Here is a 22006-nt window from a genome sequence, read left to right as displayed (position 1 = left end):
ACTGGCGCTGGCCCGCCTCGGGGCGCGTGGGGTTCCGGTCAGCCTCGGCCCCGGCGGTGAGGGCCCGGCCCGGGGCGGCTCCGGGCCGCAGCACCCGGCCGGGCCGGGCCTGGCCGGAGGGGGGACACACAAGCTCAGGTGAGGGGAGCAAGCCGGCCCCCTGCGCGCAGCCGGTGCCCGCCGGGGATTAACCTGAAGCGCCTCCCGCGCGGAGAGCGTCCGCTGCAGGCTTCCGCGCACCGGCCGCCCCGGACAAACGAGCCCTTGGGCGTTTGCTTGGCCTTTAGCTCTAGCGATGGGTGGCAGCTGCGAGTCCAGTCCATCAGCTTGGCCAGTGACCCACGCGTGAATCGGGATTAGTCACTGCTCCACCCTGCGGGGCACACCTCGCCCTCATTCCAGGGTGGAAGCGTGCCCTCCCGAGTGGAAGGAGGCTGGAGTGCTGGAAGCAGGGGCGGGCGGCGAGACGGGGTGGTCAGAAGCCGGGCAGCAGAAGTGTGGTGCACGGCAGCGCGGGGGAAAGGGAACAAAGCCACTCAAGTTCCGACACAAAAGGCGCCTGTGCTGTTGTACTGAGGGGAGCTCACGTCAGAAGGATGAAAAATGGTAAGAGAGTCAGTACCATGGAAAAAAGCTGGAGAAAAATGTATTGAAATAAGAGATGAAGGTACTGAATAAACATCATTTTATGGATTCGTTTTCCACTAAATAGAAATACTTGATACATACCTCTTCTTAAATAAACAAAGTAATGTATTTTTTCATACGAGACATCTTTTTCCAGCTTCTGAAATGGATCGCTTGTTTTCACCAGCTACCAGTCTTTTCTGGATAGTCTCATACACCCGTTTTTCCTTCAGAAGTCAACAGTTGTGTGATCATACATTGTTACCTAAAACAACGTTGTCAATCTTAGGTAATGTCCTTCCTAATCATGATTATATGTTGTGGCTGCTGATGCAGACAGGGTCTAGAAGAGCCTGGAATAGTTTGTGCAGAAGGTGTCATCAGACAAAAGCCATGAGCTCGGTGAACTGCCTTACTCTGTCGGCAGCAAGGCCAATATGTTCCCATTTCTGTTCCAGAGTCGGTGTTTCAATAAATAAATGAATAAATATCTTCAAACCCAAAGTATTCTTTAAAGTAACTAACTCTTTAGCATTCTCCCAAAATACTTGGCAGTGTTAGGACTCCCTCCAAAGGCACTGAGCATTGTGAGAACAAGATTAAAGTAGCAAAATCAAGAAGACGGCCAAGACTGAGTAGACAAAGTAATGAGGAAGGGGCTGTGGAGAAGGAACTGGTAGTTGAGGGAAGAACACCGAAAAACTAGAGTTAATGAAGAAGAAATTAGGAAAAAGAGGATAAGGCAACAGAGGAGCAGGAGAATCTTAGAAGGGAGAGGGCGCGTGGAGGTGGTGGCAGAGTAGAGCCAGGTAAAGGGTGAGCTGTGTTGAAGGACGGCAAGTGACAGACAATTCAGAAGGAGCATGAATTCAGTGCTTGGCAAAAAGCAGATAAAGTGACAGTACTTTAGTGAGTCCAAAAATGTTGCTCAAATGAGAACTTTTTGGTAAAAAAGTGAAAGACACTTAGGGTCATCAGAATAGGCATCGCTTCGGAAACGGGATAAAAGCGAAGAGTCAGTACAAAGGAAAAGAACAGCTGCAGGAAATGCTCTTTTAAGAATATGGAGTCACTGGAAGTAGGAAACTGATGCTGACTGATTTGTACAGGTTAGGAAAGTGTTGTTATGGTCCTCACAGTGAATGCACTCCAACCAGTGGCAAGACAAAGACAGTAAGGTGTAAATCGGAAACACAGGCTCTTTCTTATAACCTTTATCAGATATGAAGTGGGAATTTTAGTGGGAGAGCTTGAACTTTGTTGAAAGAAGGTGGTGCGGGAAAGCAAGATCAAAAGGGAAATTGTCAGCCTTGGCTTAAGAAAACGTGCCAGAGGAAAGTGGACAGTGCAGAACAAGCTGTAACAAGAACTTGTAAGAGCAAGGCTAGCAAGGGAAGAAATAGCCCTGAGGAAACTTCCAAAACACCATTAATGCACACTTGAGAGGTGAGTGCTCAGTCCGCACGTGCAGAAAAGAACAGCAAACGTTGTTAAGAGTGACATTTAGCTGCCACGGTGAAAGCAAAGCTGACAGTAATGAGAAGACGAAAGAAAGAGAGAAGGTGCTTGGCTAGACTTTTCTCCCCAGAGAAAAGCGAGGCTGTACGAAGGCAGATCTTAGTCTCAATTCCCAGAAATATTTTGAGAGAAATTAGCTTGGTTCAGGAAAACTGAAAAAAAAAAAAGGAGATGTTCAGATCAGATAGAAATTATAAAGGCTGTCAGCAAAAGGTCAGTTACTCTGGCTAATGCTGTACTGCAGACTCAAGAATATTCTAACTGCAGTTTCCACTTTGAAATGTGTTTTATTTGCATTTCTTCTCGATAGGCATTTTGTTAACAACACTCAGTATCTTTAGAAATCAAAATACATTGCAAATTGCAATACACATCCAGAAACGAGACAGGTTGCATTTCATCCACCGACATGATGAAAATTTCATCAGAAACAGAGCATTCTTTGGTTAAATAAGAACAGCAGTTCAAACTAGCTGTGCTTAAATCCTGTACATGCATTACATTTGCACAAATTAGCAAAAAGTGAGAACCCAAGTTTAGAACTTTGTCTTCCTTTTTTCAGCAAGTATACAGACATGACTAAATGCATCTCTTAAATATTGCAAAACCACAGTTAAAGTTTTAAATAATACACGTTGCACAACAAGCTTTTTTGGGGAAGCTACAGAAATAAATACAGAACACATGGAAATAAATTACACATCAGCTAGTGGAAATGCTTAATAAATTCCTAAGTGCTTACCACGACCTTTTATAAAAATGTTTATTTGATTTAATAATTAAAGCACAACAAATAGGATTTTTGCTATTGACTTGAACTGAAGCAAGATCAGGCCCTTTATAGTCTCAAGGAACTATGGTTTTGTTATGATATCTCAATAACACTCTTTGGGTTAAAAGCTTTAACAAACATCACTTGCCATGTGATGAACAATATCACTTGAGACATTTGTCAGTTTAAAGAAAAATCAGAAGTAGTATGTAATTAATAATGTAAAGCCCAATCAAGCAAACTACTATCTCCTCCCCTTTTTTTGCTCCAGAAAATTCCATTCAAAACCTGCAAGTCGTATTTTTGATTAATTTCTACAGACTTTCAAGGACTTTTATGGCAGCTGTTCCTTGGGAGAAGGAAGCATGAAATGAGAACAGGTGATTTAAGATGGCATTTCTTCATGAAGCCCCTTTTGTCACTTTACATGCCATCGCTGTTTCATGTTTTGAGGTTCTGTCAAGAGCCTCATGGCAGGTCCATATAGAAAAGCTTCTTGATGAATGTGTCAATTTACAATACAGAAGCTACTCCAATTAATCTAGGTGTGCAGGGAGACAGCCCATAGCAAGTAGGGTATTGTAAATTCAAAACCTTTCTTAGTGCACACTAACTTCTTAAACAGTTAAAAAGCTCTGCTGAACATTGTTGATACAATCCCTTACTGCTTTAAGGCAAGAGTGTTAATAAGGTAACGGATAGGACATAGGACCATGTCGCTGTTACCAGGCTGTCTAGTGTGTGTTTAGGGGCGGGGGAGAGAATAGGCAGTTCAGGTTTCTCTGGGAATAGTAGTGAACTGGGATAATGAAATATGTAATTAAAGTTGCACAGAAATGTTAGACCTGTGGAGATTCCCTTACAGGGTCTAGTACTCTGCCTGTTGAACTCAGTTTTATAAGTCCCATTAATGCTAATGGGCAAAGTATCAAATCCATAGTGGACAAAGTTCTCCATGGCAAAATGGTATGAATCGAGGAAGATTTCACTTGATGGTATTCTATAAATCTGTACAGGATGGGCCGTTTTGCTTCAGTACTACACAGGGCAAGATTTGGGGGCAAACTCAAATGGGAAAATGCTGCTCATCTGCCAAGGGAAAAAAAAGGAAATAGATTCAAGCAGGACGCTTCCTCCTTTTGCGTAATTACCTCTGCAAAAAATCTGCACTGCTAACAGAGTCTCTGGCAATGAGACAAGAAAAAAAATGCTTAGTGAGTGTCTAAAAGTTTCTCCCCCGCATTTGTCTTCGATTCTTACAGAATATCAGGAATGGTGGTGATGCCTGGAGCCTTGAACTCGCCCAAGGGCTAAGTAGCCCCTGGTAGTTAAATCGGCATGGTGCCCAGCTCCGCTCCGGGAATGACTGCCTGTCTCCATGCCCGAACCAAAATAAGGTCAGCTACACTTAATTGGCTTCCAGCTGGTCATAGCTCACGCAGCTGCCTCTGAGCTCTGCACGGGGATTAACCTGTACAAGCTCAGGTCACTCACCCAGGGACCCAGGCTCCTCCTCAGCCCGGCCGTGGCGCGGGCTGGTGTCCAGAGCTCGGGTGCCCTCCCAGGGATGCTGGAAGACCTTCCCCACAGGCACAGAAACCCCATCTCAGTGTATCTCTTTCTTAATGTAACAGGGAGAACAGCCGTATAATTTGCAAACTGTGTAATGACTTGGCTGGTTAGCCATGGGACCTTTCTTACCGTGATACCCTTAGGAACTGCAGAGTAAGTTTACCAGAACATCTAGAGAAAGAGCTGAAGGTGAATAAAATACCTTCGAACTCTTTTGGTATTATCACGAGATGCCTGTTCATAATGTGTTTGCAACAAATTTTACACTTTCCACACTAGGAAAATGAGTTTTCCATGGCCTGAAATATCTACCTATCTTTAGGCTTCTTTAAAAAATAAATGCATGAACAAGCCCTTTAAAACTTGGTGAGGAAACAGAGTTAAGGGACTGGGTCCACCCCTAGATGAGTTAGTGACGGTTTACAAAAATCAGTTGCACAAATGAGTTAAAAATAAAGCGGTGGCTGGAAAAGGGATGCAAAAAAATCAGGACTACAGGCTATTAAAAATACTTTTCCTGTCTCATATCAGGAACAGGCTAGCTGAGAACATTTACTTAAATACTTCTTATGAGAATGTTTATACTTGTATTAGGATAATCCTTGTGGGGGGCTTATTTGGTTTTGGCCCTTAACGTGTTTAACGAGCTTTGTGTCAGTGAGAGACAAGTTATATTGGAGCCGTGTTGTTTGAGCTGCTTGCATTTTTTTCTACTAAAAGAGAGAATTTCTACTCAATTTCCAAGTGAAATATCGAATTATCTAATTAGGGAAAAGCACATGTAGAAAATATAAGTCAGCAAATGAGGACAGCTTTAGCAAAATATTTTTTTAAAACTTGAATATCTAAATTTGCAGCTATTAAGTTTCTCTTAGAGTACTTACAAATCAAGGGAGACCAAGCAGCATTAATACCTCCACAGTGCATAGAGGGTTCTGAGTAGGCAATTTGCTTTTTCTGTAAATCACAACATTATATTTAGCACATACGGTAGTTTCCCTGTGGGTGCACAGCAATAGAAGTCAAAACAAACAGATACAAAGCATTTTTAAGCAGCATTTAAGATGATGCATTGCCTGTTTGAGATGACAAGTTTGTACATTGCAGGGTAGGGCTAGTATCCACCTCTCCTTTATAATTTGAAAGTCTATGTTGATTTATTTTCACTCTGCTCCATGTGAGACAGGGCTATTTTGAAGCCTTTGGGGAAAAAAAAAATTCACTGTAAAGTAACCATCCAGCATGAAATTTTAAAAGTGTTTGGAAAGGAAACTCAGAAGATCTCTATCTTGAAGCCCGTTCAATCATCCTTTACTTGGAACTGCTTTTAAATACTCTTCTACTGCAATGGCAGAAACTTCTCCATACCAGCTTTGAAGCCAGATGTGCTCAATGTTCATTTTCATGAAGAACCACTCATAGCTACGAGGCCACTTTCTTACCACTGGGTGCCTGGAAGGACAAAGAAAAGAAAAGAAAAAATTTAAAAGTTGTGCCAAAGCATATGCATAGTCTGCTTTTTTCTTCAGCCTAGTGTGCTCAGCCAGAGTGAAACCTGAGATCTGAGAACCACCACCATTCATCTTTTTTGCCCTCCCTTGCAGTAAGGTTTATGATCTTCCACACCCCCAGGCAATGAAGGCAGCCAGCAAACACCACCTTCCCCCGTTGCAGAACCCCATGTCTAAAGGCAGATGTTGTTTGGTCTGTAAGTAAGTGAAAAACAGCTAGAGGAGATTCTCTGAAGGTGTGTCAGGGTTGTGCTTGTATCTGTTCAAAGGAAACGGTGTTATGAAAATATTACATCTTTGGTAGCAGTTGTTGTGGTTCAGCAGGAGAGCTAACAAAACTGGCTAGCAGGCAGAGCACAGCCTCTTTGAGCTGTTGCCTGCTAGAGCCTTCTCGTCCTGTATTTCTGTCTCATTTCTTGGGCCTGCCTTTACAGCTAGCTCAAAGAGACCCTCCCCGCCAGCAATACTGGGTAGAGCCGTCTGGTCCCCAAGCCCCTGCGGGTGCTGCTGCAGAGGATGCTGTGGGATGCTCGGCAGCGGTGCACGGAGCGGGTACAACAGCCCGAGCCGCAGTGTTCACGGGAGCACGGGGGGAAGCGGTGCAAGTGGGGGCAGGGTTGGCCCAGTGCCCCTCTGCCCCTGCAGAGGAGATGGTTGGTTTGGCAACCTCTGGGTTGAGCTGGGGTTTGCCACCATTTTCTGAGTTGTCCCTTTGAGCACCCATGACTGTGGCATTGGGAACTGGCTCCAGCTGCTGCCGGCAGTGGATGGGGTGAGCCCCGGCAGCCCTCACCATGTCGGTCTGGCTTTTGCTCCCTGACAGCAGAGCAGCCGCTGCCGAGGTGCTGGTGGACTCTGGCTGGCGTAGGAATCTGATTTCTGCAAAGTTTGTAAAAAAGGCTTGTGTGCCAGTATAGCCCCTGTCTATCCCTGGTCCCATTTTTGCTGTTGATGGGACACCCACTGACAGGGTCCCACCCTAACCCCTTCCAGCAGGCTAGAGAGAATATCGCCTCTGGGCTGTTTTGGATCCCAGCTCATCCCAGTTTCCCAGCAGTATTTGATTGACTGGGCAGGGTATGCCTGGAGGACCATCCCTGGCAGTGTGTGTGGGAGGAGCGTGCCCCAGCTAAGGTTCGGGCTTTTCATGCCTGTTATTCTGAAGACCCACTGGAGGGCATGGGGGCACACCCTGAGTGTGTGTGTATGTGTCTGGGTTGTGCTTGCATCTGTTCAAAGGAGACTGTTTGGTAAGTATTATGGCTTTGGTAGCAGTTGTTGTGGTACCTCAGGAGAGGTAATAAAACCTGTAAGCTCCACCCTGCAAATAGGTGTAAGCCCAAAGGCAGCAGAGCTCTGCTCTGTCTCTGAGTAGGGGGCTGTGGCTGAAGAACGTTAGCTGTCCTAAGTGGGGAAGAATCATTAAAGGTAACAAATACACCTTGGATTTATGGAATCTCTTCTCGGAGCCAGGTGAAATATTTTCATAATCCCCTGATTATAAACCATGTGCTTCACAGGAGTCCAATACTGACTAATTGCATTTCCATATTTCGTTACCTCAAGAGTTAAAAGGAGGTCGCACAGCTCTGCCTGTCGTTCCAAGCCACACAGGAGCCAACATGCTTCGTGGCCAGCCCCAAAATAAAGATCAGGCTTGTTACTTCTCAGATTTTCCGTACCAAATGGCCACATCCGTATACTTGCCTCAAACCTGTGGGTTGCACTCTACTACGTGCCTGTTACATACAGACCTGGAAAACATTGCTTGCTTGGCAAATTCCACTTCCTCCGGAGGCACCGTGACCATCTGTCCCATGAGAGTCAGCCTGGCGCACCTTGGATCCTCTGGATCGATTACATTTTTTCTGTGCACAGAGAAAAAAGCTCATGTGTAATAGCTTGGTTTCTTTGTCAAGGGTTTTGGAGAAATATGAATTCCTGCTCACATATAAAAAGCTGCAATATTTTGTCAAGCCTTGCAGGTCTTTTCTACACCCAGCTATAACATTTGGCGGGGGCTCTTGAATGAACACTCACCTGAAACAGATCTCTGCTGTAGATATTTGCTTAATCTTAATTTATGCTCTTAAAAACTGGATTAATATATGTTAGATTGTAAAAAATGTGAAAATGGCAGTTTTCCCAGACATATGTGCAGACCTGAATTCAAGATTCTGAAGAGAACTAGTGAGATGGTTAGTCTGTGCCTATGCCTACAAAGTAAGTGTGCACACGTGTATTTGTGCATAAAACATAAGGTCTTTTCCTTGTGTCTATCCTAGAAACTCAATCCTTGTTCACTTTTATCCATTTTTCAACTGCTTCACACCAAAGAGACAAGTAAGATCTATTAAAAAATTCTCCAACTGCCTTCATCCTTCAGATCGAGACAGGGAAGGTACTTGTTGCTTTGGGGCTTTTTCTATACAGTAATAATAAATAACTCCCATTAGTAGCTGCGGAGCAATTGCTGACTCTGACATATAAAATACAAGGATATAAATCATAAGTAAATTGACCAGTCGCAAAAAAAGTTGTATGAAATGACTGCAAAGGCCTGTTCCTGGCAAGTGCTGAGCAGCGCCAAGTCCCATTGCCAGCAGTTTGAGACTCCTCATCATCTCACGGGACTGTCTCCCCACATAAGAACATAAGCCCAAAAAGCTACATTAGGAAACATAGACTGCATTTCTTCTTCTCTGTGTTTTAATCGGAAGCAGCAAATCACAGTAAATTACATCTCATCTGTGTGCGATTTTACTTAAAGATCTTAGCTTGAGCCCTTTAGCCTTAACTGCATGCAATCTGCAATGGCTTTTCTTCTTTTTTTTTTGTTATAATTCTCAATATGTGTCTATTGCATGCAGGAAACATATGGGCATCCTCCTGCAGCTAATTTAACACCTGCAGATTCCCCACAGATGGTTATGAAAGATTGTGTAGCTCACTGGATAAAGTATCTGCTTTTATAGATAGGGCCATGAACAGAGATACGCAAGGAAGTATAGCAGGCTGATTGATACTCAGCTATGCCCAGTAAGCACTTGGCACCGTCTGTAGCCTGAGCTCCAAAGAGCCATTTGCAGTCACATCATCTCTGGGATGTTTTTTCAGCATCCTGTTCGGTCTGGAGCAGCAGTTGTCTGAAGGGGGTGTTCAGCTTAACGACTTCTGGACAAACTCCACTCATACTCTTTTTCCTCCACCACGCTTTCTGCATGGGAGGAAGGGCAGCTGCCAAAGATCAAGCTCAGACTTTCTGTTCACATCAATAAATAATGGTCTAATTTTCTCTACTACATTTTTTTTTATTATGAAGTAATAAATGAATGGTGTTCTGAGTACCTGAAAATCTGCATTCCCTGCCCTGGCACTGGGTTTATTTCTATCAGTGTATATTCAGAGTACAAACTTGTCTACCTGGTCACCTTGGCACACTGTAGATCCTCAACACTAACTCCTACTGCATGCTGAAGATGCAGTTTCCCAGCTGGCTTGCAGAGAGCATCCCATCCCTAAGCAGCGCAGCTCCATGCCCCGCAGACACCCGTAGTTCCTGGCATTTCTTTTGCGTAGGCTTTGGGTGTTGTGTGGCCGTTCAGCGTCCATGGTCCAACGAGCCGCTCACCCACCAAAACACGAATAAATATCGGCGACTACAGTGTATAATATAGCTGTAGAGAGAGGAGCTGAATCCTACAGACAAAGGGTGTCAGCCGAGGGCCTGCATGTCCAGCAGCCAGGGCAGTGCAGATTCACACTCTTTCAACTCTTGGCCCTGGATAGCAGAGTCCTAAAGTCCATTTGAAGTGATCTCCTGATCTACTGTTATCTTTTTGTGTTTAATCTTAATACTGTATCAACACCCTCTACATATGTTTATATATTTAACTTGATGATTCTTAAAAACGCAGAAGGGAAGGGACTTCTCACTAGCAAAATTTCAGTTCAGAAGATTGCTTTAAACTAATAACCATGTATCTGTGTGTACGAAACCATTTCCTCCACAGCCTAACAGTAGCGTGAAACAAATTAAGAGCTGGGAAAAGCAGGAGTATTTGCAAGTGCCTTTCTTGGATATAGCTCCTAGGTAAGACATCGTTAATTACTTTCAGAGAGGAATTAGAAAGGGATTGTTATTAAAGGATGTCTGCATTGCACAGAGTGGATCAAGGTGATAGATTTGGGCATGATCAGGAGCAGTGAGAGGTTTTGGTCTGCCACCTTCTCAGATTACAATTATTTGATCTTTTTGTGCAAGTACATGTTTATTCTAAAAGTGTACTCATTGATTTTGAGTAGGCAATAGACCTGACGTTGCTGTGGTTAAGCAGTGAATCCTGCCTGCCTTTGCCGAGATGGTTTTGCCTGATAGGACTAGTGTCAGATGTGACTCTTCCCCGATTTACAGGAAAAACTGCTCTCCACATATTTGGCTGACCACAAACCCCACACACTGTACATCCATATCTGGAATGCTTTTATTTCTGTTTTTTCCCCTGGCTCCTTCTTCTGTTTGCAGTTTTCTGTATGTTCTCATGAGTCAGGGTGTTACACTGATCAACACACAGAGTACTATCTTCCCAGTAAAAGTTATTCAAACTGAATTTTGCCCATTGGAATAATATTCTGGAGGGTCAGTTGGTTTTTCTGGGAAACGAGGCAAAGAAATTATTTGTTGAGATTATGTTAGATGAAGTTTTGGAAGAGCTGAACAGGACAATGATACATTTGAGTTCAGTACGCTGTGTTATTACTTTGTTGGCTTTGCTTTTAGTGCTGCCTCTTATCATAGGTTTTCTGTTTCAGAATAGGAACCTTGTATTCTAACCTTACATAAGCATTAGTATTTTCTTTATCAAAGGAGCCCTTCATATTCTGAAGTAAATCTGTTTCTGCATCATTTTTGGCATAGTATTTCCCTAATAAAGTGTGATTACTTTTATACTATTTAAACCATCAAAAATCACTAACTTACAGCTACCACTTCTAACTCCATTGTGAACAGGTCTTGAATTTTCAGTGGTGTTACCAGTGCAACTAATGTAAATGCAGGCTTTGCTTCCTAGGAGTAAAGGGATATAGCCAGGGATATATCTCATATTTTTACTGAAGATAATAAAGGGATACCAGGGATAAATAGGTATATTTACTAAAATATTCCTCCCTCACATCTGTAGAGGTCTATTCATGCATTCACTAGTCACTTCTTGCCTTTTGTATAGACAAACACATACTCAGCTCTCACTCCTTGGGTTCTTTTTATCTTTGTTGGCACAAGAACAAGTAGGTGCGGAGGAGCGGCTTTATATAACATTTGTGCACTGCTGACTGGGTTCGAGGGGGAGGCAGAGCCAGGGGGAGAGACGGCATGCCAGTGACACTGTCTCTCTGTCGAGGAAACCCAAGGTAGCTTCTCAGGCCCCTTCTTTACCAGAATCACATTCTCTGTCTCCCTGGAGAGGATTTCATGAAGGCTATGATAAAATATGAACTGAGGGGAAGAGAGAGCAGGGAACTGTGGGAGGAGACGAAGCAATAGGGAACACATTTTTTTATGCTTATTTAAAATACATACACCTTGCTGCAGAAATTGAGGGAAGCCAGATTAAAATGGATGAAGATTCAGTTTATGCATTTTATAAGAACACAGTGCATTAAGAGAGATCATCTTAATTATTCATCTGATTTGTGAAAAGAAGAATTGGTTGTCTCCGTTCCTCTGCTTATGGTGAACAAGTTTGACCCAGTCCAGGCAGTTGTCTCTTCCAAGCATGTGAGATGAGAGCGTGAGCTACATTCACTTACAAAGGTGCCAGCTTTACTGAGCTTAAGGAGAAGTCTGTGTCCAAGTGAAATACGTTTCCCAACAGAGATGCAATGCCGCGAAGCGTTCTGCTGATGAACACGTCCCGCTTATTTTACTGCGTACCACTTCTGCACTTTCTGGGTCATGGTTCAAGAGTGGTTCAGAGGAAAGGGTGCCACCTACTCATTAAATTGTTTACTACACTAGCCATCTCCTGGATTTTAATTAGAAGGTTCCTAGACAACAACTAGCCAAGTCCAGATCTGATGAACCCATAGTTCAGGCTGATGCGGTTATATTGGCACATGAGGTGATGATGTTGGGACTTTGTTAGGATTCCCTTTCACAGTTGAGATCTCTGCTTTGACTGACGATGCTCTGTCTCCTGGTTTCCGACCAAAAGTATCCCTGAGTATATCTTCATTCTCAGCCTCCACAGTCCGTTAGTGAGGTGAAACAGATCTGGCACAGATCAGCAGTAAAGGCAAAATAGGAGTTTGGGAGGCACTTGGGAAGGAAAGCAAGGTGTCCCCGAGAAGGAATTGGTTGGAGGAAGGCAGGAGGGTTCAGTAATGCTCCAGAGACTGGTGGAAGAAGCAGGAGTCCATGGAGGGGAATCTCTTTTTCTTCTTCCCCAACCTCCTTTTCCCACAATGGAGCTGCCATCCTTCTCCTCCACCCCCCTGAGGAGACAGGGCCTTCCATCCCCCCTGTCAGGATCCATAAATCCTCCCCATCTCCCCTGAACGCAGTTCTCCCTGCCCTGGGAGAAAGCACTGCTTTTACCCCTCTACTTCTTGAGCAGAATGGAAAAGAAGTTGGGAAAGCTTTCTCCTATTGCAGAAAAGGAGAGCCAGAGAGCCAAGAAGAAAGCCCCAGAGAACAGTTTTCCTACATTGTTTTTCTACTTTAGAGCATGCAGCTCGTGTGTGGCATAAGGGCAATGGGGCAATGACTGTCTCCACAGATCCTAACCTTCCTATAGCAGCAGCAGTAGCTGTACAAAGCCATGCAATTAGGAGGTGGGGACTGGCTGCTGGAACAGCTCATCCTTACGGACGCAAGGTAGGCACCCTGTCACCCTGCGCAGGGCTCTTCTTCGCCTAGCCCCAAACTGGGCATGAGGTGAAGACTCAGAGTTATTTTCTAGTATATACAATACATCATAGGATTTTTTGTCCCCTAAAATCTACAGAAAGGAGGGGAGGAAATGCTATGTCCTCAGAGAATTATTGTAAAGTGCTTACAATTTTGATTCATAAATGTGATTAATTTTGAAAAGCAAGTTATCCTCCTCATACATTTCATTTGCTCACCACTAACTACCAGAGTCTCTGAAGCAGAAAGAATGTATTGGTGCTGCTAATCTGCATGGCATGAACGTCAAACAAAATCTCTGCTGAAAGCAATTTCATAATCTGAAAAGCTGTTGCTGGCCTTCAGCTGGATACGGCTGGGCAGTTTTGCCCTGCCCTGCTCTGATTTTGACAAGAGTTTCTTTATCAGCCGTGTTTGAGAGCCAGCAAAGATAGTTAAAAGATATCTTTGCTTTTCCTTTCAGAAAAGCAGTCTTCCGTTCTGAGTCTGAAGTCAGACTTGGGAATTAAAGAGTATTGGTACAATGGCTCTTCTGCATCCAACTGAGCCTGTATCCATAGTATACCTGTTTTCATGTTTTAAATCATTTCACTCTTCCTAGGAGATGATCCTTCCTAGAATGTTTTAATTAGAATTTGTGAAGTGAAGTCAGTCTGTTTGTCTGTCTTCATTGACAATAACAACTCATTTCTTTAGCTGAACTCGGTGTTTCAGACAGGAAACTTTTATATAGTTTAACCATAGACAATTCACAGGGAAAAAAAAAGAATCACAGCATCAACTATTTCTGTAAACAGAGTCAGAGAAACACATACTAGTTCACTAGACAGGGATTTGGGGAAGTTGGTTATTTAAGAATACAGGAAAAAAAATAGTAATTTAGAGCTATATTGTGTGCCTTGGGTCACGATGATAGTAGGTTTCATATTTGACTTTCTAATTTGGTATCTTCCTGATTTTTTAAATACAGATTTTTCAGGAACAGCTACTGACATAATTATTTGCATATGACTAAAAAGAGCCAATATAAATACCAGAATGAGAAATGTGTCTGTGCAACAGAAAAAGGAGGTGGATCTCAAAAATTGAGGGATGTCTGAATTCAGCCTTTGTCTTCTGCATGCGTCATTTCTCTTTGTGTGAAGGTGCAGTGCCAAATTTCTTTGTTATATTCATCCTCGTGTTAACAGACAGTGACTCTACAAACCCGGAGGCAGCTGTATCTTGGATGGCCAACTGACATCTCAAAAGTGGTGTCTGCCACTCATGGCAGGCTTATCGTCTCTCAGGATTGCCCAGGAACGAAGTCGGCAGTTTATGCACGCTGCCAATCCAACACGCAGCAGGGACCCTAACCCACCAAACTCTCCTCTTCCCGTGGCCTGGTGGTATCCAGAAGCGCTGGAGATGCTCAGCGCTTCATGTCAGCCTTTTCAATGCAGAGTTTAGGAAACCTACGGAGCCAACTTATATCCACTGAAGACGTCTGCCCGGTCGTGCCAATCTGCTACCTCAAGCAGTAGGTGAGCATGGTGGGTAAAATGGCTCCGATGGAGCCACCCCTGATGCAGGTCATAAACCAGGAGAGGAATCTGAGTCCCTCAAAATCACTCGCAGTCTGCAGTGTGGATTTGAAACACCATCCTCCAAACTATTAGCAAAGGAAGACCAATGGTGGACTGACCCCAAAGCTCGTTGCTTTTCGTTCTTTTTCCCTTGTGTGAAAACCAGTTCATGGCAGCTGTGCAACTGCTCCTTCTCTAAGAAAGCTGCAGTCGGTCCCTACGAATGTGCTGAACCTGATGTCAAGGAGGCGACACATGTTTAAAATTAATTGCCTGTTTTCCAGACTGCAGCTGTAATGAGGCAGGCCCAGGAGCTTACTTGGAAAGGGAGATCCTCTGAGCAGCCTGTGTGTTGGGAAATGCGTTTAGAACAATAGCTGCTCTATTCTTTAATGTCGGGCTCGGTCTTGCTCCCTCTGGAAGCTATAAGAATGGGACTCAATCTTTTCAGCTTGTCTGTGGCATAGACATGCTAGCGTAGTCTATTTATAGCCCTGAACCATTTAATTTTTCTTGCCTCTATTATCCATTTATCAGCCTTCAGACAGGATGCAGTGTAGTTACTAACGAACGCTTTCTGTAGCCTGGCCATCAGAGAGCCTTCTCAGAGAAGTGCAGCCCGTCTCCCTCGGGAAATGGCAATCTCTAGGTCAGAGATGAGGAATCCAGACCGTAGCTGCAACATCATAATGTTTTGCAATTAGTGCCTATTCAGATGCATCGCAGCTCTCTTTCTTTCATTATTAAATGTTATTTCTCTTATTAGTTTAGGCTTTTCAAATTTTCTCTCCAGCTGATTAAATATTAAGGCTGGAGCACCAAAAAGGCCACTCTCTATTCCTCACATCCCTGAAAGTGAAAATATTTATTGTCAAGGTTTGGAACTTGAGTCTGTTCTGAAACAAAACAAATGAAATTCGCTACTAAATAAATTTAATATCAAACTGATGTACACGCACACAAGTCACTTGATACTCATTAGATACCAGAAGACTATTGAAATGTCAGCTATGTTTTCTTTCTAAAGGCCAGAGATTTCTTTTGCGTGCAATAGGTCAGAAGCATTTTTCAGGAGAGTGCCAAATGCTCCCAGGAGCATTGACTACAGGCATCGACCAGCTTTCACATTTATTTTAATTCTTGCAACTCAGAGTAGGTTAATAATGAAATTCTAATAAAATTCCACATGAAAACAAGCTACAAATACATTGCTGGCATACAAGGACATGAACTTTTTCACGCAGAACATTATTCATTTAGCTATTTTGTATAATTATTTTGAAGCCAAAACAATTAATGATGCTCTTGACCAAGAGAACTTCTGGTATTAAAACCATCTATAAATGACACTTTCCTTTGCAAAGAAAACCTCACAGATACCGTTTTAATAGTAGCAGGACCTGGGGCCTTTTGGAGTAAAAGGTCTTGCCTCTCATATAGTGTGAGTAAAGAAGAGGAAGAAACCTGCTACACAAAACCTGAGCCACCACATAAAGCTCTGCACTAAGGACGCTATGTGCTGTTTGCATGGCACAGCCTGGCTATCTCAGCAGGTGGAGCGCACCCCAAAGGGATGCTTGGCCTGCCCGCGGCAGAGATGGCAAGCTGGCTGCGTTCCCAGCGGCGGATCCAGTGCTGCGGGCAGTGCTGGGGACAGGTCACCCCAAGCACTGGCAGCAGCGCCTGGACACGCTTGTTGTTTTCTTCACTGTCGCGCTGCCCGCAGAAGCCCTTTTCTGCAGGGTAACGGTAGGATGGTGTGCAGGGCTGCAGTTTAAAGATGTTGCTAGTTGAAAATGTAAAAATCACTCACGGGTTGCTCATTTAAAATGTAAATTCGTTTCTGACCCTGGTTACAGGGCGAAGGGAAAGAAGAAAGTTGAAGTCCCAGTGCCCACACGCTTCCTGGCTGTGAGAGAGCCCCAAAGCTTGCTGACATTTTCCTAGCTATCATCAAAAACACAAACTGAAGCTCAACAAACGTCCCAGCTTTTCATTCTCCGTATTGCTTGTTCTTTGCACTAATGCCAGCCAACATCTGTTCCAGATGAGAACTTCAGAAATAATGAAAAACAAACTGAATGTAAGAACAAAATAAATAATGCAAGGAGCACTGATCAGACTCTGAATCTGTGTACTCAGTTCAGTAGTAAGCTCAATATTTAGAGTACGGTTACATGCTAAAATGAGGATGTCCTATTTTCCTCCACCTTCTCCTTTCCTCTCTCCTTTGCACTCCTCTGGCTCTTGGGGAGCTGATTCACGCTACTAACCCAGTAGGAATCTCATCCAGCAGGAAAAAAAAAAAAAAGGAAAGAGGTTTCTGCTGGTTTACTGAGCTAAAATAGACCCACCATATGGTCAGCTGAAGGGAGGGGGTAGGATTGCATGGCCAGGAGCAGCAGTGGCCATGGGAAGAAAAGAAGGACTGGCAGAAAACCTTATTCTCATCATCGGGTTAATTTTCTTTGCATTTATGTTTCAACTCGGGGTCAGGCAAAGCCCAGAGCTGATGTGAGAGAGAAGGACGGGGGGACACCACGTGGCTGGTGGTAGGGAGGGAGAGTAGGCATGTGGCAACTGGTAATTAGTTTGGCCTAAGCTGTCTTGGAAATCCGGGTTTAGCTCCTTGGCGGTGCCCAGAGAGCTCTTCTTGCCAGAGAGCGCGGTCTCAGGCTGCGGAGGGGACTAGAGAGTCGGGTGGCAGAATTCAGGTTGCCCTGGCTGCAAGAGAAACAGCAGCACATTCTGGCACACGGAACAAAGGAGTAGTGGTTTGGTTTGGAAATTAATAGTTACTTAATAGAAAGAGCAAATAAATATTCTCGAAGGGCTGTGATGTATATGAATTCTGTATTTCTATAAATCATGCAGCTTTTCTCTTTTGTTGGTGAATTGGCACTTCCCAAACAGGTAAATCAGGCAGTGACGTTGCTAAAACATAAAAGGCAAAGACTTTCAAGAGTGGCTGTTTAAAGTCAGGGATGAAAGGCCACACTTAAGTGCCTAAATGGGTGTGTAGTTTTCAGAAGTGCTCAACACCAGCAGTTACCATGAATGGAAGCTGCTCTGAGTCTTGAGCCTCTGAAAATAGGGCATTGGGTAGGTGCTAGGACATAGGACTTAACATACATTTTTAAGCAGTTGGTCTAGGTATTCAGCTCACTGTTTGATTGAATGAAAAAGCTTAGAAAGCAGGAATAAGCTCCATTAGCCTGTTACGAAAGAACAGATACATTTATTTATTAAATGATTAATTCAAAATATTTAATGAAATAATTTTAAGGAACAAGCAGAACCATTCCGGTGTTAACTTCACCACTCTGTTGACCTCAAGCATTCAAAGCTGAATTACCTTAACAAATGTTGCGATGGAAGGTTCCTATTAGGTGTTTGACGTTGCAAGAGAAAGCCATGATTTCCATTCCTTGGGAATGGGATGTCAGCCTGAAATCACTTGTACTGCTTAGGACTAAGAAACATTTCATTTTGCCAACATACAACTCTTAAGAAAACAGTATATTCTGGAGACAAATACAGACAAGTGTAATGTGTGCTATATAAATAATGTGCTTTATATTTGCCATTCACTGCTTTTTCCAGTGTTGTTCTCAGCTAGCGTGCTTGAGAGGCGGGATGATACCCAAGGCGATCCCCAGCTGGTGAAATCTGGGATCCAGTTCTTAAGATAAACCTCTCCTCCCCCAAAGAGGACCTTAAGTTGAGGTGAAAACTTTCAATGCTGTTTCTTTCTGAAGCAGCCTATAATTTCCAGTTCTCCTCTCTCTCTCCTTGGAATATCAGCTAAGATCTGCTTGGGTAACGGAGTCCTGTCTGACACAATTTTGGTGTCATGTACCTCGTCATGTAAAGAGGCCTTTGGAAATAACACTTGACACAAGGCTGACCCAGCCAAGTTTGCCACATGTTTGACTGTAAACAAACATATGGCAGAGATATGTCTTTTTCAAGGAGACAAGAATAGAGGGGAAAATTGAATCATCTTTGAGTTTACACACATACATTTTACACACATAAAGCATCAGTCATCTGGAGTTATTCATTTTATGTATGATTAGGAAGAAGTCAACTCACTGCTATTTCTGGAGAGGTGAACCTGGGGCTGGCTGTAGATGAGTAAATCTCAGACCCGGTTTCCTTTATGCCCCACATAAACGATCCCCCAGATCGTTTACCGACTGTTTATGACATACAAGGTGTCAAAAACTTGCGATGATATCATATTCAATCGTACCCTCTGAAGAGGCGGAAATTAGACTGAGTGGCATGGTCCTGAGTGCATAATTTGTGAACTGAGAGCCTGAGATCCCCTTATAGACCCTGGAGGGCTAGAGCCCTGTCAAAGCAATCAGCAGGGCCTCCAGAGCTGTTCAGCAGAGCAAAGGTGTCTGCTTTACCGTGACTTGGATAGCCCTTGAAACTCTATGGACTTTATTGACTAGATCGTCATGGCCTATAATAGGATCTTGAACACCTAGATTTTATGTAGGCACCTCCAAGAAGAGATTAAAATTTAGGTATGTTAATGTGCGAGCTGAAAGCCACTCCAGCTGTTGATGCTACAATATACTTCAGTGACACTTCTGCTTTTCTTTACCATGCTGTACTGGGGCAACTTACTGCAAAACAAACCTAAGGAGGAGCGTGTAGCTGATGGTGAGAGCCAAAAATAAAAGCAGGGCATTGAAGGTGGGGACCCAGCATTTTGTTCTGAGGACTCTGTTCTCACTGAAGGTGGTAGTAGGCAGATAAAACTCTGTTACCTGCAGAAATTTCCATCTGCCTCTGGCAGGGTCAGAGAAGCCACGGGATTCTTCAGGAGATCTGCCACAGTGTTATCCTTCGGCGTCACGTAAAAGAAAGGGATTCCAGTGCTGTTATTGACGGGACCGTCGCTGAGAAGTAAACAGTTCCCATAGGGCATACCTTGGATCTGCAAAATCCAAATAAGCAACTGGTTACATCTTTGCACATGGACGGTTTACAATGTCGGGGATTCCCTCAAGGGCTCTAGCAGAGAGGACAGCAACCCCCAATTTCTCCCACTTTCTGTTGTCATCGTGAGACAGACCTTCTTCTAAATTAGATCTATCACACTTCTATAAAACAGATCTCTCCTCTATTTCTTCTTTCCAGTCCTGTCCATGACACTATAGAGGACATTTTCTCTTCCACTGAACTTAAAGGAACTACCAAATTAAAAATGTTTAAGCACATTAAAATCAATGCCATCAGCGTCAAGAAATGTTTACTCTAAAACAGTGCTGATACCTTTTCTCAAACCCAACAGGATATAGAGCCTCATTTAGCCTTGATTCAGCCCCCTTTTTACGCTAATTTTGCCTCCCCTTTCAGCCTTGATTTGCAATGTGATTGCATCCATTTGCCAAGAGAGAGGGAAAGGCGTTTTAGCTAGAGTTGTGTTTAAAGTCAAGCTGGACGTCAGCTCAGCTGCCTGGGCAGGAACCTCAGCTATGGGGAGGGTCCCAACCACCAAGCCAGACAGAGCAAACCTTCCTCCCGTGTCAGAGGAGGGACACCAGGGAGCCAAGTTTTCAAAAAGTTTTCTCCCATATGCTGACCTGCAAACACACAGTGGATACAACGTATGCAAAAATGTCCTTGCCGAGTGGTGACACACGTTAATATTCTCCATAATGATTTATACTCCTACTATGCTTTTCATCCCATTATAAATCGCAATGACAGATATTTAATGAATTCCTATTTTTTCATGTCCTCAGGTATTTCTTTCCTCGTGGTCAACTAGATGTTAAATAGTAAAATTATCAGTCAATACATTAATTCAATGTAACCGGTAAATCCTTGACAGCAAAATCAAATTAAGCATGAATAGTTAATAAGAAAACCCTGGATGATGTTGTTACCTGGATTGCATGCTTTCTGCTTTTTAATGTTTACATGCCTTTAAAATTTTCATGCTTATAATGCTTATAAATGGTCCTTGTTAGCATTCCTTAGAAGGAATGCTTTAATGAAGCTACATAACTTAGAAAATAAAAATACTTGTATATTGTTAAGAGTTACAATGAAAAAAAAATAGTAGCTGTCAGTAATATTGCAGGACATGTTTCCATTGCCTAAAATGCTCAGTCTGTCATGCATGGTTAATGTTACAGTGGATTCTCAAAAAGAATTGCGATCACAGGCAGCATAATTCAGCATTCAGAGCAGCAACACCTTCCTCATCAATTCCAAATTTTACTATGAATCAGATTTTTCTGTATTACTTCTGTGTTGTAACTACAGACAGCTAACTGCAGACTATATTATGGCTGTAATTCCACCGATGGTTTCTGGCGAGAGCATAAACCAGAAGAGTTAAGATCGTATGATTTAATAGGATTTCCAACAATCTGATGTAGAATTACAGGCCTCTTGTGTGTATGTATTTATTTATTTAACGGTATCTTTTTTTAACCTGTTACTTTGTATTTCACAATAACATAAACTGCCACTAACTCAGCCAAGCTTTCTGAAGATTAATGTGCTTCTAACTTTGTCTATTTTTCAAATTGTAAGTTAATTAATCTGCGAATACTTTCAAGAGAAAGTTAAAGCTGTCTTTTTTTTTTTTTGTACTTTTTTTTTTTTTCTTTTGTCTGAGTGGTATTGGATGCTCTCCTGCTCGCCGGGTGGACAGCCAGAGCCCAGGGGAGGCAGAGGGGGCTCGGGCCCTGGTCACCCCACGGGGACAAGGGCAGGCAGCGTGGCCAGGAGCGGGCCCGAGGGTGCAAACACCCATCCCTGGCTGCAAGGAATGAAAAAGCCTCTCCCCAAACCCAACGTTGTAGCTCTGCTTCTGGCTTAAAGATTTTGCTTTTTCCGTGCCGCTCCGGTGCGGGTTTTTAGCGTGCCTCCCTTACAGCACTCCAAACGTGATTCCTCTCCCAGGAAAAGAGTTTTTACTGTTTTCTCCGCGCATTCGGTGGCTGCCGACATCGCCGCTGCTGCCGGCGGCGGAACAGACGAAAACGCCGCTGCCGGCGACAGCGCCGGCCGGCCGCGTGGGGGCTGGCGCTAGTCAGCAGGTAACGCGTGACCGCGGCAGCCGGCGGGCGTGGGCACCGGGGGGGCACCGTACCTTTCCTTGCGCGGCCCGCGTAGCCACGAAGCCCCAGGTGTTGTAGCGGGCGAGGAAGCGGGCGGTCCCGGCGCGGCCCGGCGCCCCGCCGCCGCCCTCCCGTCGGTAGGAGAACATCCTGGAGGGGACGGCCCCCTGCCCCGGCCGCCGCGCCGCCGGACCGGAGCCCAGGGCCGCGTCCTCCCGGTAAGCCGAGGCCGGGTAGCTCTGCTTCCAGAGGCCGCCCGCCTCCTCCAGCAGCGCGGGGAGCGCCTCCTCGGTGGAAGAGCTGTGCAGCTCGTCCGCCGCCGCCCCCCCCTCGGGCAGGGGCCAGGACACCGAGCTGACCACCACGTAGCCCCCCGCGCCGCCCCACAGCAGCGCCGGCAGCCACCACCACGCCGGCAGCCGCCGCCCCGCCGACAT

The 22006-nt window shown here is 44.3% G+C and overlaps 1 protein-coding gene across 1 annotated transcript; it reads right to left on the bottom strand.

The window, feature by feature from the left end:
- Positions 1-2446: 2446 nt before the first annotated feature.
- Positions 2447-22006, bottom strand: CREG2 (cellular repressor of E1A stimulated genes 2). Its single transcript, XM_050915594.1, has 4 exons — positions 21602-22006; positions 19260-19429; positions 7755-7868; positions 2447-5941 (listed from the first exon to the last, which is right to left on the bottom strand). Exons 1-4 carry the CDS (start codon positions 22004-22006, stop codon positions 5794-5796), a joined length of 837 nt encoding a protein of 278 aa, XP_050771551.1. The 3' UTR covers positions 2447-5793.

Source organism: Gymnogyps californianus, chromosome 1 (assembly GCF_018139145.2).
Source record: "Gymnogyps californianus isolate 813 chromosome 1, ASM1813914v2, whole genome shotgun sequence".
In the NCBI taxonomy this organism is placed as follows: Eukaryota; Metazoa; Chordata; class Aves; order Accipitriformes; family Cathartidae; genus Gymnogyps; species Gymnogyps californianus.
The sequence above is the reverse complement of the archived record's forward strand: the minus strand, read 5'-3'. Positions and strand labels throughout refer to the sequence as shown.